This window comes from Hyperolius riggenbachi, chromosome 1 (genome assembly GCF_040937935.1).
Source record: "Hyperolius riggenbachi isolate aHypRig1 chromosome 1, aHypRig1.pri, whole genome shotgun sequence".
NCBI classification, from domain to species: domain Eukaryota; kingdom Metazoa; phylum Chordata; class Amphibia; order Anura; family Hyperoliidae; genus Hyperolius; species Hyperolius riggenbachi.
The window spans coordinates 95757852-95780601 of NC_090646.1; the positions used below are offsets into that span (position 1 = coordinate 95757852).

The following is a 22750-nucleotide window of genomic DNA, read 5'->3' on the forward strand; positions in this document are numbered from 1 at the left end:
CCTTCTGTCCTGTGCAAGAGTTCAGGTCCACTTTAAAACTGCACATTAATAATTGTACGTATTTTACTTGTGTCGCTGGATGTCCTGATCGTACCATGTTTTGAAATGCTTATCTATCTTTCTATCCCTCCCAGTTATTGTGTGTTTTTATACCATGCACAGCACTATGCAAGATTTTGGCGCTATATAAAATAAAAAAAAAATAAAATAAAAATACTACAGTACTAAAAATAATAATTACAAGTTTCCACGTGTGAAGTGCAAAACAATGGAACCGCTTCCTTTACTACTCAGCATGTCTTTCCCCCCCCTAAATGATCCCTTCAGGGGCCTGATGCACTGTAGTACAGTAAAGTTGATGTGTGTAGGTAGCAGCAATTTTACCGTTACTACCATAGCAACGCGCTCATTAACCCGGTAACACTCATGGCGCTAAAGGTTAGGAGGCAGTGCTGCCTCGACTGTAGTAACGTTAAAATTACTGTGCACTGCCTCCGCATAGCAACTTTACCGTACTACAGCGCATCAGGTCCTTGGTTAGATACTTCCTTATAGAAATAAGAATCTGGATAATATACAGTGGGATGAGAAAGTTTGGGCAACCTTGGTAATCGTTATGATTTTCCTGCATAAATCGTTGGTTGTTACAATAAAAAATGTCAGTTAAATATATCATATAGGAGACACACACAGGGATATTTGAGAAGTGAAATGAAGTTTATTGGATTTACAGAAAGTGCGCAATAATTGTTTAAATAAAATTAGGCAGGTGCATAAATTTGGGCACCACATTTTATTGATTCCAAAACCTTTAGCACTAATTATTTGAACTCAAATTGGCTTGGTAAGCTCAGTGACCCCTGACCTACATACACAGGTGAATCCAATTATGAGAAAGAGTACCGTATTTTTCGGACCATAAGACGCTCCGGACCATAAGACGCACCTAGGTTTAGAGGACAAAAACCAGGAAAAAAACAAAATACTAAACCTGGTGCATCCATTGTCCAGAGGCATGTTGTGGATCTTCTCCCCTCCCCAATTTATATGTCCCCCTTGTACCTCTTGTGTTCCTGTGTCCCATTTGTACCTTTAGTGTCTCCATTGTGACCTCCTCTGTCCCCCTGTGTCCTCCTCTGTCCCCCTTGTCCTCTTAGGTGGCCCCTTTGTCCTCTAAAGTGCCCCCCTGTGTTGTCTTAAGTGCCCTCTGTGTCCTTTAAAGTGCCTCCTGTATTCTCTAAGTGTCTCCTGTGTCTTTCAAAGAGCCCCCTGAGTCCTTTAAGTGCCCGCCATGTGCTTTTAGATGCCACCCATGTACTCTTAACTGTCCCCGTGTCCTTTAAAACGCCCTGTGTGGTATTGTCACCCCTGTACTAGTGTGTACCGTGTCTTCTTTGTCACCCGTCTAAGGAATCTGTGTATGGTTTATATATCCTGTAATGCATGATCCGCAATGAGTGTCCCTGGGGTTACGTGAGGAGTGTCAAGGCATAGGCTTACCGCTGGATGCTAGCGATGATCAGCGGTAAACCTCCGTGCTAAAGCCGCCGGGTGGTCCGTGCGCGCTGCCAATGCCTTCCTCCATTCACTTCCGCATTGGTGATGAAAGCGGAAGTGAATGGAGGAAGGCATTGGCAGCGCGCACGGACCACCCGGTGGCTTTAGCACGGAGGTTTACCGCTGATCATCGCTAGCATCCAGCGGTAAGCCTACGCCTTGACACTCTTCACGTAATCCTTAGAGAACCGGGGAACGTAGTTAGAGGGGTCGGGACAGCCGAGGACAGGGGGCGGGAACACCGGTATAGAGGGGCGGGACGGGACAGCCCCGGGGACACTCATTGCGGATCATGCATTACAGGATATATAAACCATACACAGATTCCTTAAACAGACGGAAGGTCTGGACAGTCGTGGGGACACAGGATTTAAAGGGGGTGACAACTGGCGAGGGGTAGAAATTGCAGCATCCGGACCATAAGACGCAGGCACTTTTTCCCCCTATGTTTGGGGGAGGAAAAGTGCGTCTTATGGTCCGAAAAATACGGTATTTAAGAAGGTCAATTGTAAGTTTCCCTCCTCTTTTAATTTTCTCTGAAGAGTAGCAACATGGGGGTCTCAAAACAACTCTCAAATGACCTGAAGACAAAGATTGTTCACCATCATGGGTTAGGGGAAGGATACAGAAAACTGTCTCAGAGATTTCAGCTGTCTGTTTCCACAGTTAGGAACATATTGAGGAAAAGGAAGACCACAGGCTCAGTTCAAGTTTAGGCTCGAAGTGGCAGACCAAGAAAAATCTTGGATAGACAGAAGCGACGAATGGTCAAAACAGAGTCAACCCACAGACCAGCACCAAAGACCTACAACATCATCTTGCTGCAGATGGAGTCACTGTGCATCGTTCAACCATTCGGCACACTTTACACAAGGAGATGCTATAGGCGAGAGTGATGAAGAGGAAGTCTTTTCTCCGCCCACAGGGGAAAACAATAACCAATCCAATCAGACTAAAAGATTGTTCGGAAATTCGGATTGATGGACCAATCATTGTTCGTCATCGATCGGCACCATTAACAGTACACGATCGATCACACGGTCAATCGTTCATGAGATTGTACCATTTATGTGCACCCATACTCCCCACAGCACAAGGCGATGTGCAAAATACAGTAACACAAAACAACCAATCAGAATGCGCCTGAAAAGCATCCTGTAGGTCAGTATTTCTCAACATTTTATTGGTATGTACCCCTTTTAAAACCCTGTACTCACCAAGCACCCCCTAGCATAGCAAACATTATCACAAGTACCCCTTGACAAATATATATTTAATCTTAGTACATGATAATTGGTTCTAAACAATTTCCAAGCATATACTATTGCTTGTAATTAGCCAAGTACTAATTTGGTGGTGTTAAAATAAGTTTTATCATTTTCTAAAACTCTAAAATTTGTTGTTCTTGGTTAAAGCGGATCCGAGATGAAAAACTAACTATAACAAGTAACTTGTCTATATAACTTATCTAAAGTTTAGATAGTTTACACAGCAAACCTAGCTGCAAACAGCTTCAACAGTTTATGATTATTTATTCCTGTGATACGAGGGCAGCCATTTTCTGTTTGCCACTTTACACACAGGCAAGCTGATAGCATCTCCAACCCTCAGCTTGTGACAAATTCAGTCCCCTCTCCTCCTTCCACCTCCCCTTTGCCTCTGAAATCTCTAGCTAGTAACCTCCCCCTCCTCCTGCCCAGACTGAACTCCCATAAGCCCTTGCTACAGTGCCAAGGCACTCTGAAAAAGCTGTGGGCGAGGCTTGTTTAGTTTATAGGGAATTAGAGTATTAAAACAAAACAAGTATTTGGCTTGAGGTATGCCCTATAAACTATATGTAAGGAACACAATTATGCAATGAGTAAAATTTTATCTTGGATCCACTTTAAGTATATCAAGCCCGAGTACCCCCTGGAACCATCATAAGTACCACCTGGGGTACGTGTACCACACGCTGAGAAGCTAGGCTGTAGGATACGGCAACTTCACCTATTAATGCTCTTGGCAATGTTCTGTTGAACAAGCCTGTAAGTGCCAGAGAAGCATTGCTGTAACTCCCTGAATGACCCGGCAGATGCTGGAGAGCTCTACTTAAGTGCTGTACTCACCGTATATTGCTCTTGTCTTAGCTCAGTGTCAAGAAGAGGCAAGCTCTGCAGGCACAGACTGTACAGACACAGCTTCACATCACAACTAAGAGGAAGCAAGAAAAAGGAACAAACATTAGCTGGTCAGTGGTCAGGTGCTAACCGCACCAAAATGGTATCATCTATACAGGATGATGCGCTCAATGCTTACATCCCCAATGCCACAAGCATATAATCAAAGAACCATGAATATTCCTGTATTCAATTAAAAGTCATTACATGTTTTTTTCAGTACAGATAGCATGTTTCGTGAACTGGAACTGTAGTAAAAATTCCCCCTCTGCTGAGATTAGAGACACCTTAAAGGGAAACTGAAGTGAGAGGGATATGGAGGATATTTATTTACTTTTAAACAATACCAATTGCCTAGCAGTGCTTGTCACAGGAGCCCCACTGGCCGTGAACACGCAAAACCGTCCGATCCGATTCTAGCACACAGATTGAGAGCTATGGACGCAATCTGCGTAGAATTGGCGGAGTTTGAGCGTCACGACGCAGTAGGGAGCCTGTGAGGTTACGAAAATACACTTTTACTCCAACCCAGGGGTAGATTTGCCACCATCTCTGTTTTCTATCAGCCCAGAGAAAACTGCTAACTGGCTATAGACCTGTGAAACAAACAACCGGTTAAAACTGTGCAATTCCTATCTATCTATCAAAACAGTAGCGTCCCTTCGGAAGTTTAGGTCTCGTCTGTGTATACTGAATAGAAGGTTTTACTGAGAGGTAAAGACCTTTTAAAAAGCCTTTATTTGTTACAATATAAATAATTAATATATACAGACAATCGTGAACAATTAAACGATGAGAGACAGTGATAACACAGTACATAAAAGAAAAGGGATAAAAAGAACGAATACTTATGATTCTGTGGAAAGTCCGTTCGGGAAAAGACAAAGTTCCTTTGTTGCAGTTAGTTCGCAATATGGCCGAACCACATGGCCGTTGCTCCGCCTGCAAGATGGCCACTGCTATTTCCCCAAGCAGTGGCAGTCTTTTCGGTATGATGGAAAGTGGGGGAATTGGCTGGGAGTCCTCATGCAATCAGTTTTGAGCACTGACATTTCTGGGCGGAGTCTCAAGCTCAGCCCAGGGGCGTGTCAGGCAGTGAGTTCTCAGGGGAGGAACTTCCAACCATCCACAAAATATGTCCAATTTCATATCCCGCCGGGGTTTTGTCGCACATGCAAACCGATTTCATATTCAGATTGGGCTGAGAATACACGTTCATAGGACATCAAACTTGCAATATTTGGGGCGCACGGGGACCCCATTATTCATATCTCAGCCCCTGCTCGGGTTACCTGGCTATGTCTAGTATCACCATATTCTACAGAATTAGGGAAACAAAATTACGTAATTTTCATATTCCTCCTATGGATGGTATTTGCAAAATGTGACAAGTTATCAACACCATGCATTCCATATTCAGTCTAGTCGGTGCCGTCAAGACTGGGAGGAATGTAGGTGTCAATAGACCTCATGCTGTGCTAGCTTCCCCTGTTGAATAGACTCTGTTGGTATTTCAGCTCTGCCCAATTAGCACATTAGTGTCACCAGAGCTTTTCCGGGAGCCTTAAAAGGATTTCTTGCTAAACCAGGTTGCTTTAGCCATATGCTAACGCAGGCCCATTCAGCCCTCATGGCAAAAAGGGGGGGGAAGGCAGGAAGGAAAAACTTCTATTTAAAAATAAAGAATGTCAGTTTTCCGATCACGGTTGCGATCGGACAATCGGCCGCGAATCCTCGGACGACTGGGCGTCGCCCGGCGTCACAGTGCTGCCTAGCAGTCCTGCAGTAGAGTCTGAATCGCACGCGTAAAACAAGCATGCAGCAAATCCACTCCGACTTCACTAATCTCCTCACTAATCTCTAGATATTGTCCCTCCTGCAACCTTCACGCCTCCCAAGAAATTCTCCTGGCCTCTAAGCTGATCAACTCCTCTCATGCTCGCATCCAAGACTTTACAAGAGCATTACCCCTCATCTGGAACTCTCTTCCACAGCCTGTACGTTATGCTCTAAACCTGGACTTCATCAAACGCACTCTTAAAGAGACACTGAAGCGGAAAAAAAATGATGATATTATGATTTGTATGTGTAGTACAGCTAAGAAATAAAACATTAAGATCAGATACATCAGTCTAATTGTTTCCAGTACAGGAAGAGTTAAGAAACTCCAGTTGTTATCTCTATGCAAACAAGCCATTAACTCTCCGACTAAGATTAGTCGTGGAGAGGGCTGTTATCTGACTTTTATTATCTCAGCTGTTTTCTTTTCCTCTGCTAGAGGAGAGGTCATTAGTGCACAGACTGCTCTGAAAGACTCATTTTGAATGCTGAGTGTTGTGTAATCTGCACATATTATAGCATGATGCAATGTTAGAAAAAACACTATATACCTGAAAATAAAAATATGAGAATATTTTCTTTGCTGCTAATCTTCTAGTAATCATTCATAGTACACAACCAATTCACTATATCATATTTTTTTTTTTCCGCTTCAGTGTCTCTTTAAAACACACCTTTTCAGACAAGCTTATAACATTTTTTAGCCTGTTTACTTATCTGTTCACAGTGTAATCCGAGGCAAAGGCTCACTGCATTCAATTCAATTCAATTCTCTTTATTGTCATTGTGTAACACAACGAAATTACTTTTCATGACAACCCCACGGTGCATATAGGGAACATAGTGATAGTAACAAGGAAGAGAAGAAATTATACAAGTATGCCAGGTATTACAGAGGTTTAAACAATTTGTACACAGTGTTAATTTGTACACGTGGGGGGCATCATCCATCCCCCCACGTCTCCTTACCTACTGTGTCTCCCACTACCCTTTAGAGTGTAAGCTCGCAAGGGCAGGGTCATCCTCCTGATGTTTACTGTTCTTGTTGCAATATTTGTGTTGCTTGAGACTCTGCTGTACATTTTTTGGTTGTACCTATTGTTCCCCGTGTTGTCTTACTGTGCTTTGTAAAGCGCTGCGGAATGAGTTGGCGCTACATAAATCAATAATAATAACTAAGAAACATCTGATCTGCATGGATGGATGAAGGGGGAACCATAGAAAACCAGGGAATACTGTGGGGGAGGGGGAACTGCTAGATGACCAGGGAATATTATTTGGGTGTACTACTAGACGCAGAGCCGGATTTACACCTCAGGAGCCTGTAGGCACAGGCGTTCTGGCACCCTAAACGCCGCCCCTTAACTAAAACCACACCTCCATATTAGATATGCATTCCTCTGCCCCCCATTAGGTAGCCAGACTTTCCCCAGTATTTGGTAACCCCATTAATCTAGATAGTTGAGGTCCCCCTCCCCCCCCAAGTAAAGAGAGCCAGATGTGCCCCGCCCCAGTAATAAGTGGCACTCCCAATAGGTAGGGGGACATTTGGGGAGAGGAGTTGCCTCTCCTACATAAGGTGCCTGTAGGCACAAGCCTACAGTGCCTTATAGTAAATCCGCGCCTAAATAGATGGCATGGGAATGCTGTTAGGGGGACCATTAGAGGACCAGAAACATTTATATTGGGACCACTAGACTACCAGGCAACACTTTGGGGGAATGAGAGGACTACTAAGCTACCAGGGAATTGGTTTGGGGATGGAGGGCACTTGGCTACCAGGGAATACTATGGGGGCGGGGCAGCCAGCCAGCCCAAGATCAGGCCAACCAGCCCAGCTGCAAGCCAGGCACAGCATACAGCATGCAAGCCAAGTAAGGTTGCCTAGTTATGTTTATGGGACACTGCCTAGTTATGAGATATGCTGCGTATCTATGTTTTGTTTTTATTATTGTGGGCATTATTTTTACTATTCATACTAAAGGAGAGGGGCTTCTTCAAGTGTTTTACTGACCACGCCCACATTCAGTTGCATGGTCATGCCCATTTTAGTTTCCAAGGGTGCCCTGAATTTTTCAGGATTCTAGCAATGCCTTTGGTGATTACTGTAGTCAGATGTAGTCACACCACCCGATTTATAAACTCAAGTACAGGATCTGAAGGAAAGCCAGGAAACTGGCATGTTTAAAAAGATATCCATAGGACTGCCTCCAGATCTCTATAATTACAAGGTCACTTTATTGTCCCTGGCCTCTTTTTCTGATGCCTAAAAAGCTCTTCTTCTGTAGATGACCAAGCCATCAGTGTTTTTTGTACCAGACTTCCCCATTGCTTTGTACTATTGTTCCATAATTTTTCTATCACTAGAAGTGTTTTGGGTGTGGCTTGATTTTCTGGCCATCTTTGAAAAGTGGCTTGTGAAGTCTTCCACTGTTTCACTGTATCACCAGCTGACAAGGTAACAGCAGGTTACCAGTAATTGAGAGGACAGGGGACTACTGACAGTCTTAAAGGACCACTCCAACAATAAAAGTAAGCAATTAAAATCTGACATAACTGACAGGTTTTGGACAAGTCAATTTCCCCATGGGCGATTCTCAGGGTTTTCGCTGTTTTCAGAAGAATTTCCTGAACGGCAGTTTAACAGCCAAACAATATTATTATTATTTATTGTATTTATAAAGCGCCAACATATTACGCAACGCTGGACAATAAATATATACAATGATACAAGGATGACAGACATAACAAGGTTACACAACATAGGATACCAGCCAGCCTCCCTATTCACTTGCACACTATTTTGGCAGCTAGACTTTTTACACTTAACACACTAGCCCTTTTACACTTAACACATTGGCATGCATTAGTTTGCGTTGGTATGTGTTTTTTTTCCTCCATAGCAGTGCATTGTGAAATGTGAAAGTTAAAATGCATATACTGGGAACAGAGCCATAGGAAAACATGGACAGTACTTTGAAAATCAGTTGTCTTTCAGTTATAACTGAATAGCAACTGCCATTCAGGAAATGCTTTCAAAATCAAAGAAAACCCTGAGAATCCCCCATGAGATGGACTAGTCCAAAACCTGTTGGTTCTGTCAGATTTTAGCTGCTTACTTTTTTCACCGGAGTGGTCCTTTTTTTAGAGAGTTAAAGGACAACTATCAAAGTTAACTAAAATTCTAAATGCCACACATATTTCCAGTAGTTACTAGCACATAGCAATACAAAGGTTTTTTTTCCATCTTTTCATGTTTTATATGAAGAAAATGACATTTACAGAGAGAAGTTCTCACTGTGGGCATTACTATGGAGGACTGTGCCTGGCACGTCCAGCATACAGAAACAATCTTCACTGGCTCGAATACTGTGACTGGAATCTGTACAGAATGATAAAAAAAAGCAGAAATACAGCTTCAAATGTGTGTAAATAATCATCAGCTGAAGCTCTGTGTTCCTGCCAGTGTGTCTCTCTCTGCCACACAGTGTGAAGTAAACTGTTTACAGCCAGGTTACAATGCAGCTCGCCCCCCCCCCATGCCCGACACAAAAGTGTTACAAAACAGCTGATAAACAAAGCTATCCTTTTACACAGGCTGTGCTGAGAAACATCTGAAAAGCCTTCTAGTGTTTCTCTCTATGCTCTATAGGTATGTGGGGTTTCCCAAGAAGTAATTTCTGTAGCTTTTTCTCAGAGCATGGATGAGCCTGAATACTGATTTCCCAGGCAAATTTCCATGGATTTGAAACTGGGACAATCAAACCCAGTGGCTGCTGGTTAATTAATCAGCTGTCATTTAAATTTTTTTTTTAATTATTAGCTACGGGGTTTGATTACATCCTTTCAAATCTGCAGAAACTTACACGTAAAACTGGAATACATGCTCATCTTTAATGGTGATAGTTCACAGCAACTGCATTTCTGAACATGTAATAACTACAGTTACAGAAATGAAACCACCAGAGACATGATAAAACCAGCACAAAGCACTGGAACCCCAGTCTCCATCCATCATGCCAGCAACAGGCCTTAATGATGTCATTTATTAATGGCAGACGTTCCTCTTGCCGTGTAAGTGAATGATTAGACTGCAGATCCTGTTACATGAATGAATTATTAGACTGTGGTCGGGACTTTATAACACGTATTAATATACAGAACCTCTGCTTATTCTGGAGAATTGCTCGCCATCAGTCATTGGAGAACCAGAGTCTGGTGACATCACCGCCCTACTTTCATAGGGCTTTCTCAAGGCCTATTATACAGGGGTGACCTATTAAAGCTGAACACCAGGGAGCTAAATACGCTGCTGCTATAGCAAAATGCATTAAAGGGACCTCAAGCAGGTGATAAAAACATTTACATTTACCTGGGGCTTCCTCCAGCCCACCATAGGCCGTGAGGTTCCCGGCTCCGGTCACAGGACGACTTCCGTGTATAGCGCCATTATGTCGGCTATCTAAGTGTCATCACGCTGGCCGGGTGAGAGTCCTGCGCATGCGCAGTTCTCTACGCCTAAAGTCGTCCTGTAACTGGAGCCGGGACAAGGGAAGGAGCCAGGAGGACGCTGGGGGATCTTGCGGCCTACGGTGGGCTGGAGGAAGCCCCAGGTAAGTGTAAATTATGTTTTTATCACCTGCTCAGGGTCCCTTTAACCTCCCTAGCAGTATTGACGGTTATACATGTTCATACAAAACATGCTGTGAACAGTATTGATGTGCATACATGTCAATACTCTCCTGCACTGTATACTAGACCAGTGATCTGCAAACTTGGTTCTCCAGCTGTGAAAGAACTACAAGTCCCACAATGTATTTGCCTTTATGAATCATGACTGTGGCTGTCAGACCCCTGCAATGCATTGTGGTACCTGTAGTTCCTTAACAGCTGGAGAGTCAAGTTTGCAGATCACTGTACTAGACCATTACTTGACACATTTTGGCAAGTTACAGAAAAAAAAAAAAAAAGTTATGAAAATTAATTAGATCACTTTTTGCACATAAATCCTGGGGAAATCGAACGCCAGGGAGGTTAAAGGGAACCCAAGGTAAGAAGTTTAGGTAAAAAAGAAAACATGCTATCTGATCCAGGGTGCTAGCCGGATCAGGAAGCATCAGTTATCGCCGCTCCTGCTCCCGGCAATCGCCAAGTTTCAGTACCCCGCCCAAAAAAATGGCCACGACATCTTGGGGTCACAACACTGCAGCTCTGGCTCTTTGTGTCTCTTCACAGAGCAGGAAGGAGGGGAATGAGCGTGGAAGAGGCAGAGTTGCCCATACAGAGCAGAGGAAGGGGTATTATTAATGCCAGATGGGGGCGTTTTGAAGAACTCCCTCTCCTGCAAGGGACAACCCTTCCCCTGTTGGTCTACCATCAAGCTGGCTGTCGGTAGATTTGGGGGGGGGGGGGGGGGAACAGGAGGTCACAGATTGGAAGAGGGGGGATGAGAGCGGCACAGAGGCATTTACAGAGCAAAGAACATGCCTCTGTCTCCCATTTGCGCTGCCTTTAAAGAGTACCAGAACTGAGAGGAGTGTGGAAACTACCATCTATATTTCGGTGCACAGTATGGTAGCCTGTAATGCCACTCGTCTGGCATGTACTAATTGTGAGTCAGTTTGAGGGGAAGAGTTGAACAGAAAAGACCCGGCAAGTCATAACTTTTTCTGCTAACGGAACATGTGCAAAAATGTGTTTTAGACTTTACGGTCCAGGGAGCGGAAGAGAGGAATGGTGTCCCCCCCCCCCCCTCCCGCATCCCCAGACTTCCCAACACTAATCAACACCACCAGCTGAAGCTTCAATTGCTTCTACACAGGTGTCACCCCTTCCGTGGTAACACCCAGTGCAGCTCACCTCCCAGCACCTCACTTAGTACGCCACCGCTCCCAATATACACCAAGGATTATTGCATGGTCAAAAGCACTAAAAATGTCAGCACTGCATATACCTGTTACATATCAGGACTTCTGGGAAGGCGCTGACCCGGGGAAACGTTCTCTCATAGAATCTGTCCAGGCTGGTTGTGGAGTGGATTGTGGTGGAGGAACTCCCATCCTCCTTCTCCCCCTGACTCAGAGACTCCTCACTGCTCTCCACAGATTCCTCAAATATCTGGTTCGGTAACTGGGTGCGCTTAGAGTTTTCATGCAATGATGGGTTGGATGCACCATCGGCAAGCGGCTGGAATCACAGAGACACACAAAACAGAGTTTCAAATAGATTAGACTTCATAAAGGATATATAAATATAAATTTTCTAAAATACAAAGCCATGTTGTATTTGCTGTGTGTTTTTCAGAGTGGTAGGACCTGATAAAGACTCCCTTCAGTTGGAGGTCACTGAACAACATAAGTGGTGCCCCAAACAGTGCGATTTTATTAAAAACTAGACATTAGGCCCGTATAACGGGCACTAGGATGGGTCATGGCCCGGCACCTGCACAGTATGGCGGAGGCACACACGGAAGCAGGTGGACACAGACACTTGTGGGTTTATTAGGTAGAATTGTCTTATTAGGTTGCAAGACTTTATGACCATTACCTGAGTCATATTAAACCAAAGCGGGGGTTTCTGAAAGGGAAGCGAAATAAAAAATGACTCTGCAGATGAGTGCATTCAGCCACAACAGCACAAGCAGTAATGCACTAGACTTTTAACAATACCCTCTGTGGTCTGATTATAGACCACCGGAAAGGGGGGAGGAGGGGACTGTAAATGTACCTAAACTTAGCCTGCTTATTTGCCTTTGTTGGTAGGGAAGTAAAACCAGAATACTTGACAAATGACATAAGTTTGTAAGCTGTGGCACCACCCCCAGGTCCCAGAAGTGTCACCACAATTACTGAGCTGTTCAATGTTTTTTCAGGGTTGAACCTGGAGAGGAGTTTTAATAAATCTAGGTCAGATTTGCTGGGGGATTGTGTTTTCTGATGATCTTCAGCCTTGGCTATATGCAGTAAGCCAGGTCCATGATCTTTTCTCTCTTTTATGTTATCCAAACCTAATTGACAGATCACGACAGAAGCTCAGACATTTTCTGCTTTTAGCTTTCTACATCCTAGGTTTAATAAATGGTACACATAATCCTGGGGGGTCTTAGGAGGGGTGCAGGGGGTACTTTACGTTTTCATAGGTGTTCTACTGCTGTGAGTTTGGTGGTTTACAAAAAAAGGATGAACCATATAAAAATGAAAGCAAAATGTTTGTAAAACAATTACTTACAAACATTGGAGTTCCCCTAACGCAAAGCAGTTCATTTGGGCGTGACGCTGCTACATCATGCCTTGGTAGTTGACATCACTATAAAGCCCGTTGTTAAATTGTGGCTATAGTGCATCGAGGGTTCACTTTAGGTGTGGGTGTAGGTGCAGCTGAGCGCACTGAGTGTTAAGTGCGGCTACACTGTCAGGATTTTCAAGGGGGGAGGAAATCCTGAAAGGTCTCCCTTAGCCGCGCAAAATACAGTATAATAATATGGTAGGACATCATGCTTGGTGAGGAAAGTGCATGGTATGGGAAAGGTAGGGCCAAAGCAGAGTTTATTGTTAGGCACAGACGGGAAGAGCCTAGTGCTAGGCGTGGAGGGGGGGGGGGGGGGGGAGGTTAGTGTTAATATTTAGGTCAAAAGTTGCAGGAGTGCAGCACCATCTAAAAATAAACAAGCCAGGTGTCTGGCAAAATGCATAACTAAATCCAAGATATTATGGAAGATAGAAGCAAACACAATCTCTGTTTTATAGCTCTTAATTATTTATTTCAGAACAGTAGCAGTCAGCAGCTCCTTTTTCAAGTTGTGACAGTCAGACCTTCACAGGCCAAGCTACCCAAGGTAAGCACAGAGGTGTATATACGCAGGATCCACATACCTCTGTGCATTTTCAGTTCTTCTTCTCATCATCCCCCCAGCCCCCTTAATCACTTTAAAAATATGACTTGTGGCTGAAGTCAACTTTTCAGACAGGAAGAGGCCGGCTTGCTTCGAGGTTTCCTCCTATCACCCCTCCCATTTCATCTACTTCTTTTCCAACTCCTACAGGACGTGAATAGAGCAGGCAGGAGAAGGGAATAGGAAGACAATAGGAGGGAACATTAGCCAAAAGTTACTGTTTTCAAGGAGGTATTATGGAGACCAGAATCTAACAAAGAGAGAAACAGAAAATGCACAATGTGTGTGGATCCAGCATGACCATAGTTACAGTATGTGCTTTAAAATGGACCTAACCTCGGTCTTCCCCTCTGCTCTAAAAGATAAGCAACAGCATATTAACATTCAAAGAAAAAACATTTATTTGTTACAGCTTACAGAACTCCTGCAATAAATCTGCAGTGTGTCTACTTCCTGCTTTCATAGACAAAAACAAAGGGTTAACATCCTCTGCTTACAGATTACCGGTAGCTGTATCTGCCTCGGACTGCCGATTTTCTGTGCTGACACAGCTGAGAGATCAAGTTACACTTGTGATTACTTACAGATGGAGGGGAATTAGATAGGCTCTTCTCTCTAAAAACACACAGGGTGCATTTCTCTCTGTTTTCCTTGCTTGCTGTGCAAGAGCTCAGGTCCACTTTGAGAAGGATTCTTAAATGAAAATGACTGAATACCTGCGAACCTTCCACTGAATAACAGATTTTACCCTTATTAAAATGAAAGGAGCACAACATAAAAGTTAGAAGTCTTACCCTAAACTTTTGATTTATGGGGTAAATAACTTTGGCCTTTGATGCAAACGCAGCGACGCCGTTGGTGGACAGCTGGTCACCTTCCTGCAGGAAGAAGAGAACATACATTATATATAGCTTGCAGAGGCTGCCAAACAGCCAGGAAAAGGTCTCTGGGTGGAAATGTGAGAAGCACCGTTACAATGAATTGCTCAGCCCAGCACATAAATCTCAGAGCATAAAAGAATTATAAATAGCAGTTATTTTTAGCAATTGCATAAAATATCTGAATGCACCAGTGGGATTGCAAAATAAATAAACCATGAAGCATTATCCAATTATTCACACAAATAAAGCCTAACAGAGCGGAACCTTATTAGGTTGACGAAAGCTGTTCTTCAATTAATTATTATGCGTCTGGTTATCCCCCTTGCTAACCATTAGGGTAAGATTGATACAGCCAGGGCCGCCACCGTGTACACTGAGCAGGGCTTCTGTACAATGTGACCTGTCTGTTGTATAATCTAATTAGAAATAGCTTCTATTCCGAGTTTCCAGGAAAGCAATAGAGAAATAAAATGGGCTTCATAACTGTCCGGGAAGCCTAATGTAAATCAGAGGAAGTTACGCGGACTCCATGCGTGTAGACCTAAGGAAACGAAGAGTCACGTGACACAGAGATAGCAAAGAGGCTGCAAGGATCTTTTAGTTAAAGCGGGGTTGTCCGCCATAAAATCAAATACCATAGTATTTTAACAACAAGGTGATTGAATTGCACTGTACTGTCCCATTTGTGATGGTGGACAACGTGGCATTGATTAGTTTGCTCCTTGGATCCGAGGTGAACTTTTACTCATTGCATAATTGTGTTCCTTTCATATAGTTTATAGGGCATTCCTCAAGCCAAATACTTTTTTTTGTTTGTTTTAATACTCTAGTTCCCTATAAACTAAACAAGCCTAACCCACAGCTTTTCAGAGAGCCTTGGCACTCTGAACCTTAGTAGCAAGGGCTTATGGGAGCCCAGTCTGGGCAGGAGGAGGAGGAGGTTACTAGCTATTGATTTCAGAGGCAGAGGGGAGGAGGAGAGGGGAGTAAAGTTTTCACAGGCTGAGGGCTGGAGATGCAGAGCAGCTTGCCTGTGTGTAATGATCACAAACAGAACATGGCTGCTGTCCTTGTATCACAGGAAGAATTAATCATATAGTGTTGAAGCTGTTTGCAGCTAGATTTGCTGTGTAAACTTTAGATAAGATATATAGACAAGTTACTTGTTATAGTTAGTTTTTCATCTCGGATTCTCTTTAAGTATTGTCAAAGGACAATTAAGAGAAGAGCTTGTCTCCTAGATCCCAACAAAAATGTCTAAAGTCTAAAAAGCAGTCTAGTAGTAGTACTCAATACCAAGAATGTGTTCTTTTTAGGACCTGATGGCACTGTTATCTCCAGCCAGGGGCGTAACTAGAGTAGAGCAGCCCCTGCAATCACAGAGGGGCCCAGAGCTGTGGGGAACTATACTTCAGATCAGGTGTTTTTGTGGCTACACTTGTTATGGGTGTGAAGACAATGATGGCCACACTTGTTCTATAATCCTTGTGAGATGGGCCCCTGGGCTGTAAAGGGCACCAAGGGGAAGCAAGGGAAGGGGTGTGACCATTGGGGGGGGGCCAGGAATTGTAGTTACACCACTGTCTCCAGATTTCACTTACAGCATGCCTACTATGAACAGTGAGCATTTCGCTGTTCCATATACCCTACGTTTTTTAATAAGTATTACGAATACCCCAGTGAGTACTTATCTAGGGGGTACATTTTGTTTCTATTCTATTGTTTTTGTTTCTATATAGACAAGTTAATTTGTTGTGTAGAACAGCTTTGGGTCAAGACAGACTGTACACTTCATTTAAACCCCCACTTCACCACAAACCTCTCATGGCCCAAGTATTGTGTCCAAGCTTAACAGCAATACTGGCATAAACCTCAAAACCCATCCCAAATAAGTCCTCAGGGCCCTCTCTCAAGTTGCGTTTTTCATATATCCAACCTCTTTGACAAATATATTAATCAGAATTTGAAGAAAAAAATAGAACCTACATTTCACACATTAGTCTATGAAGAGATGTAGACTTACTATGGGTCCCGGAGAAATGTTTTGAAAAGCACGCCAGCACTAACTTTTCTCTTCATAATCCTAAGAACGAAAGAATCCCTCACAATTTCCTGCCCTATATCTGATATGCCTCCTCTCTGGGCTCTTCTGCATCGTATACAAGCTGTGTCACCTACCTCATCCAGCGTCATCAGCCTCGACTCTCTGATTCGAATCTTCTTTTTTGCTTTTGAGGTTGAATCCCGGGCTTCTTGTTTCACATCAGATTTCTTGTTCTCCGCACGGTCATCAGAAGCCTGTATCTGCAAAAATGGAAGAGTCAGTGAGCCTGGTTTACTATGAAGCGAAGGCTTTTCACATGGCATTAGCTGGGCATGGTCATGGGCACAATGCAAAATAGCAAAAGGAAGCCACTGTTCAAAGCCAGATATAACGTCCAAGTACTGACGCTGGGCTATTGCATATTTCAGCCATACAATAACCAAGTTCTGGTGTCCAAATTAATAGTTACATTAGTTATATTGACATGAATATTTTTATGCTATGTTCAAGTTGTGTACAATGTAATATTTTTAATTAGCTACAGTATATGTATGTAGCAATTCTGAGTACACTGTTTGCGCCTCCCAGATACCTCAACCATTTTGCCTGAGGAAGCAGGTTTGCCCAAGAAACGCATTGCAATTTGGAGTTTTTAGTGATAGTGAGAATAAAGGGTGTTTCATTGTTAGACATTGTTAGATGTCTGACTTCCTGAAGTAAAGTCCACCACTGCCTCCTTGTAACCTGGTTTTAACTAGTTTTATCCTGCATTGGCACCTCTGTTACATTGTTCAGTTTCTATTTGAAATATCCACCCTTGGTGTAGGGGTGCAATCCCTTTTTTTCTACTCTACAGAGATGGACTGCTTAGTGGGGACAGGTCTAATCTTTCCACCTGTCTACATAGTGGTTACCTTGGAGGTAACCCACCTTTGTGTGCATTTTCTTCACAAATTTATTATTTCATGATCTTATCTACATACTACACCTTAAGAACTTTTGGTGTCCCCTTTCCCCTTTTTTGTCTGGTGCCCAAATGTTCCAGATGCTAAGAAAAAAAGACAGAGTGGATCAGTAAGGCTTAGGTGTTACTGTAAGAGGGTTAGTGTGATGAGGAGGTGGGATCTGACCATTAAGAACCCTCTGTTCTTAAAGGGACACTTAAGTAAAAAAAAAAAAAAGAGTTTTACTCACGTGGGGCTTCCAATAGACCCCTGCAGCTGTCCGGTGCCCTCGCCGTCTCCCTCCGATCCTCCTGGCCCCGCCGGCAGCCACTTCCTGTTTCGGTGACAGGAGCTGACAGGCTGGGGACGCGAGTGATTCTTCGCGTTCCTGGCCACAATAGCGCCATCTATGCTGCTATAGCATATATCATATACCATATAGCAGCAGGGAGGGTGCTAATGTGTCTGGGAATGCGAAGAATCACTTGCGTCCCCAGCCTGTCAGCTCCTGTCACCGAAACAGGAAGTGCCTGCCGGCGGGGCCAGGAGGATCGGAGGGAGACGGCGAGGGCACCGGACAGCTGCAGGGGGCTATTGGAAGCCCTAGGTGAGTAAAACTCATTTTTTTTGTTTGACTTAAGTGTCCCTTTAATCATTCGATCCCACCTCCTCGTCACACTAACCAAGGTGTCAGGAAGAAGTACAAGGTGGTGCTGCTGGTGGTAGGGGAGGAGTTTAAGTTCAGGCATTATAAAAGATATGGAACTCGTTAGGGGGAATATGCTGGCAAAAGCTCAGTTGCAAAAGCTAATAGAAGAATGTCTGTATTTACATTAGTTTATGCTATAACTCTTATTATCCGAAAGAGAAGGTCATAAACAGTGTAAAATACATAACTGAATCAACACATAGACAGATTTGCTCGAGAGAGATACACAATAAAAGCATCAGTTAACAACATCTGTGTCTATGTGAGAGTTATTGTAACAGAGAAGAAAATAGAAACACTGTGTATAGCTATATAACATTATGCATCTCTTCTTGATAAAACGTCCATTACATGAGATGCTAAAAGAAAAAAGGTTAGCATGTAACAACTTATAAAAATCAAGATACACATTGATATTCAGTTATAACTCTGAGGTCCTATTATTAACCCTTAACCATTTCAGCCCGCGGGGATTTTTCACCTCATGCATCAGAGCAATTTTCACCTCCCATTCATTCGGCAATAACTTTATCACTAATTATGACAATGAATTGATCTATATCTTGTTTTTTTTCCGCCACCAATTACGCTTTCTTTAGGTGGTACATGTTGCTAAAAAATATTTTTTTATAAATGCGTTTTAACAGGAATATTAAGGAAATAATAGAAAAAAGTTCATTATTTCTCAGTTTTCAGCCGTTATAGCTTTAAAACAATACATGCTACCATAATTAAAACCTATGTATTGTATTTGCCCATTTGTCCCGGTTATTACACGATTTAAATTCTGTCCCTAGCACAATGTATGGCGCCAATATTTTATTTGGAAATAAAGGTGCATTTTTTCAGATTTGCGTCCATCACTATTTACAAGCTTATAATTAAAAAAAAATGTTCAAAATATACTCTCTTTACATGCATATATAAAAAGTTCAGACCCTTTAGGTAACTATTTATGTTTTGTTTTTGTTTTTTATTTGTAAATTTTTTTTTTCCATTAAACATTTTAACCACTTGAGGACCTAGGGCTTTCTACCCCTTAAGGACCGGCCACTTTTTTTCCATTCAGACCACTGCAGCTTTCACGGTTTATTGCTCGCTCATACAACCTACCACCTAAATGAATTTTGGCTCCTTTTCTTGTCACTAATAAAGCTTTCTTTTAGTGCTATTTGATTGCTCCTGCGATTTTTACTTTTTATTATATTCAGCAAAAAAGACATGAATTTTGGCAAAAAAATGATTTTTTTAACTTTCTGTGCTGACAGTTTTCAAATAAAGTAAAATTTCTGTATACATGCAGCGCGAAAAATGTGGACAAACATGTTTTTGATAAAAAAAAACCCATTCAGTGTATATTTATTGGTTTGGGTAAAAGTTATAGCGTTTACAAACTATGGTGCAAAAAGTGAATTTTCCCATTTTCAAGCATCTCGGACTTTTCTGACCCTCTGTCATGTTTCATGAGGGGCTAGAATTCCAGGATAGTATAAATACCCCCCAAATGACCCCATTTTGGAAAGAAGACATCCCAAAGTATTCACTGAGAGGCATAGTGAGTTCATAGAAGATATTATTTTTTGTCACAAGTAAGCGGAAAATGACACTGTGAAAAAAAAAAAAAAAAGTTTCCATTTCTTCTAACTTGCGACAAAAAAAAATGAAATCTGCCACGGACTCACCATGCCCCTCTCTGAATACCTTGAAGTGTCTACTTTCCAAAATGGGGTCATTTGTGGGGTGTGTTTACTGTCCTGACATTTTGGGGGGTGCTAAATTGTAAGCACCCCTGTAAAGCCTAAAGGTGCTCATTGGACTTTGGACCCCTTAGCGCAGTTAGGCTGCAAAAAAGTGCCACACATGTGGTATTGCCGTACTCAGGAGAAGTAGTATAATGTGTTTTGGGGTGTATTTTTACACATACCCATGCTGGGTGGGAGAAATATCTCTGTAAATGACAATTTGTTAATTTTTTTTACACACAATTGTCCATTTACAGAGATCTTTCTCCCACTCAGCATGGGTATGTGTAAAAATACACCACAAAACACATTATACTACTTCTCCTGAGTACGGCGATACCACATGTGTGGCACTTTTTTGCACCCTAACTGCGCTAAAGGGCCCAAAGTCCAATGAGTACCTTTAGAATTTCACAGGTCATTTTGAGAAATTTCGTTTCAAGACTACTCCTCACGGTTTAGGGCCCCTAAAATGCCAGGGCAGTATAGGAACCCCACAAATGACCCCATTTTAGAAAGAAGACACCCCAAGGTATTCCGTTAGGAGTATGGTGAGTTCATAGAAGATTTTATTTTTTGTCAAAAGTTAGCGGAAAATGACACTTTGTGAAAAAACACAATTAAAATCAATTTCCGCTAACTTTTGACAAAAAAATAAAATCTTCTATGAACTCACCATACTCCTAACGGAATACCTTGGGGTGTCTTCTTTCTAAAATGGGGTCATTTGTGGGGTTCCTATACTGCCCTGGCATTTTAGGGGCCCTAAACCGTGAGGAGTAGTCTTGAAACGAAATTTCTCAAAATGACCTGTGAAATTCTAAAGGTACTCATTGGACTTTGGGCCCTTTAGCGCAGTTAGGGTGCAAAAAAGTGCCACACATGTGGTATCGCCATACTCGGGAGAAGTAGTACAATGTGTTTTGGGGTGTATTTTTACACATACCCATGCTGGGTGGGAGAAATACCTCTGTAAATGGACAATTGTGTGTAAAAAAATCAAAAGATTGTCATTTACAGAGGTATTTCTCCCACCCAGCATGGGTATGTGTAAAAATACACCCCAAAACACATTATACTACTTCTCCCGAGTACGGCGATACCACATGTGTGGCACTTTTTTGCACCCTAACTGCACTAAGGGGCCCAAAGTCCAATGAGTACCTTTAGAATTTCACAGGTCATTTTTGTTTCAAGACTACTCCTCACGGTTTAGGGCCCCTAAAATGCCAGGGCAGTATAGGAACCCCACTAATGACCCCATTTTAGAAAGAAGACACCCCAAGGTATTCCGTTAGGAGTATGGTGAGTTCATAGAAGTTTTTATTTTTTTGTCACAAGTTAGCGGAAATTGATTTTAATAGTTTTTTTTCACAAAGTGTCATTTTCCGCTAATTTGTGACAAAAAATAAAATCTTCTATGAACTCACCATACTCCGTACGGAATACCTTTGGGTGTCTTCTTTCTAGAATGGGGTCATTTGTGGGGTTCCTATACTGCCCTGGCATTTTAGGGGCCCTAAATCGTGAGGAGTAGTCTTGAAACCAAATGTCGCAAAATGACCTGTGAAATCCTAAAGGTACTCATTGGACTTTGGGCCCCTTAGCGTACTTAGGGTGTAAAAAAGTGTCACACATGTGGTACCGCCGTACTCAGGAGAAGTAGTATAATGCGTTTTGGGGTGTATTTTTACACATACCCATGCTAAGTGGGAGAAATATCTCTGTAAATGACAATTGTTTGATTTTTTTACACACAATTGTCCATTTACATAGAAATTTCTCCCATCCAGCATGGGTATGTGTAAAAATACACCCCAAAACACATTATACTACTTTTCCTGAGTACAGCGGTACCACATGTGTGACAATTTTTTGCAGCCTAGGTGCGCTAAGGGGCCCAACGTCCTATTCACAGGTCATTTTGAAGCATTTTCTAGACTACTCCTCGCGGTTTAGGGCCCCTAAAATGCCAGGGCAGTATAGGAACCCCACAAGTGACCCCATTTTAGAAAGAAGACACCCCAAGGTATTCCGTTAGGTGTATGGCGAGTTCATAGAAGATTTTATTTTTTGTCACAAGTTAGTGAAAAATGACACTTTGTGAAAAAAAACCAATAAAAATTAATTTCCGCTAACTTTTGACAATAAAATAAAATCTTCTATGAACTCGTCATACACCTAACAGAATACCTTGGGGTGTCTTTTTTTCTAAAATGGGGTCACTTGTGGGGTTCCTATACCGCCCTGGCATTTTACAGGCCCAAAACCGTGAGTAGTCTGGAAACCAAATGTCTCAAAATGACTGTTCAGGGGTATAAGCATCTGCAAATTTTGATGACAGGTGGTCTATGAGGGGGCGAATTTTGTGGAGCCGGTCATAAGCAGGGTGGCCTTTTAGATGACAGGTTGTATTGGGCCTGATCTGATGGATAGGAGTGCTAGGGGGGTGACAGGAGGTGATTGATGGGTGTCTCAGGGGGTGGTTAGAGGGGAAAATAGATGCAATCAATGCACTGGGGAGGTGATCGGAAGGGGGTCTGAGGGGGATCTGAGGGATTGGCCGAGTGATCAGGAGCCCACACGGGGCAAATTGGGGCCTGATCTGATGGGTAGGTGTGCTAGGGGGTGACAGGAGGTGATTGATGGGTGTCTCAAGGTGTGATTAGAGGGGGGAATAGATGCAAGCAATGCACTGGCGAGGTGATCAGGGCTGGGGTCTGAGGGCATTCTGAGGGTGTGGGCGGGTGATTGAGTGCCCTAGGGGCAGATAGGGGTCTAATCTGATAGGTAGCAGTGACAGGGGGTGATTGATGGGTAATTAGTGGGTGTTTAGGGTAGAGAATAGATGGAAACACTGCGCTTGGGTGGTGATCTGATGTCGGATCTGCGGGCGATCTATTGGTGTGGGTGGGTGATCAGTTTGCCCGCAAGGGGCAGGTTAGGGGCTGATTGATGGGTGGCAGTGACAGCGGGTGATTGAT

The 22750-nt window shown here is 42.9% G+C and overlaps 1 protein-coding gene across 2 annotated transcripts in view; it reads right to left on the bottom strand.

The window, feature by feature from the left end:
• Positions 1–22750, bottom strand: part of EVC (EvC ciliary complex subunit 1) — a 142937-nt gene that overhangs the window by 85873 nt on the left and 34314 nt on the right. For both annotated transcript variants that reach the window (XM_068277257.1, XM_068277247.1), the window contains exons 2-5: positions 16506–16631; positions 14241–14324; positions 11509–11741; positions 3666–3750 (exon numbers count right to left, since the gene is read on the bottom strand). In XM_068277257.1, coding sequence (XP_068133358.1) covers positions 3666–3750; positions 11509–11741; positions 14241–14324; positions 16506–16631 — 528 coding nt within the window. The remainder of the gene's footprint in view (positions 1–3665; positions 3751–11508; positions 11742–14240; positions 14325–16505; positions 16632–22750) is intronic.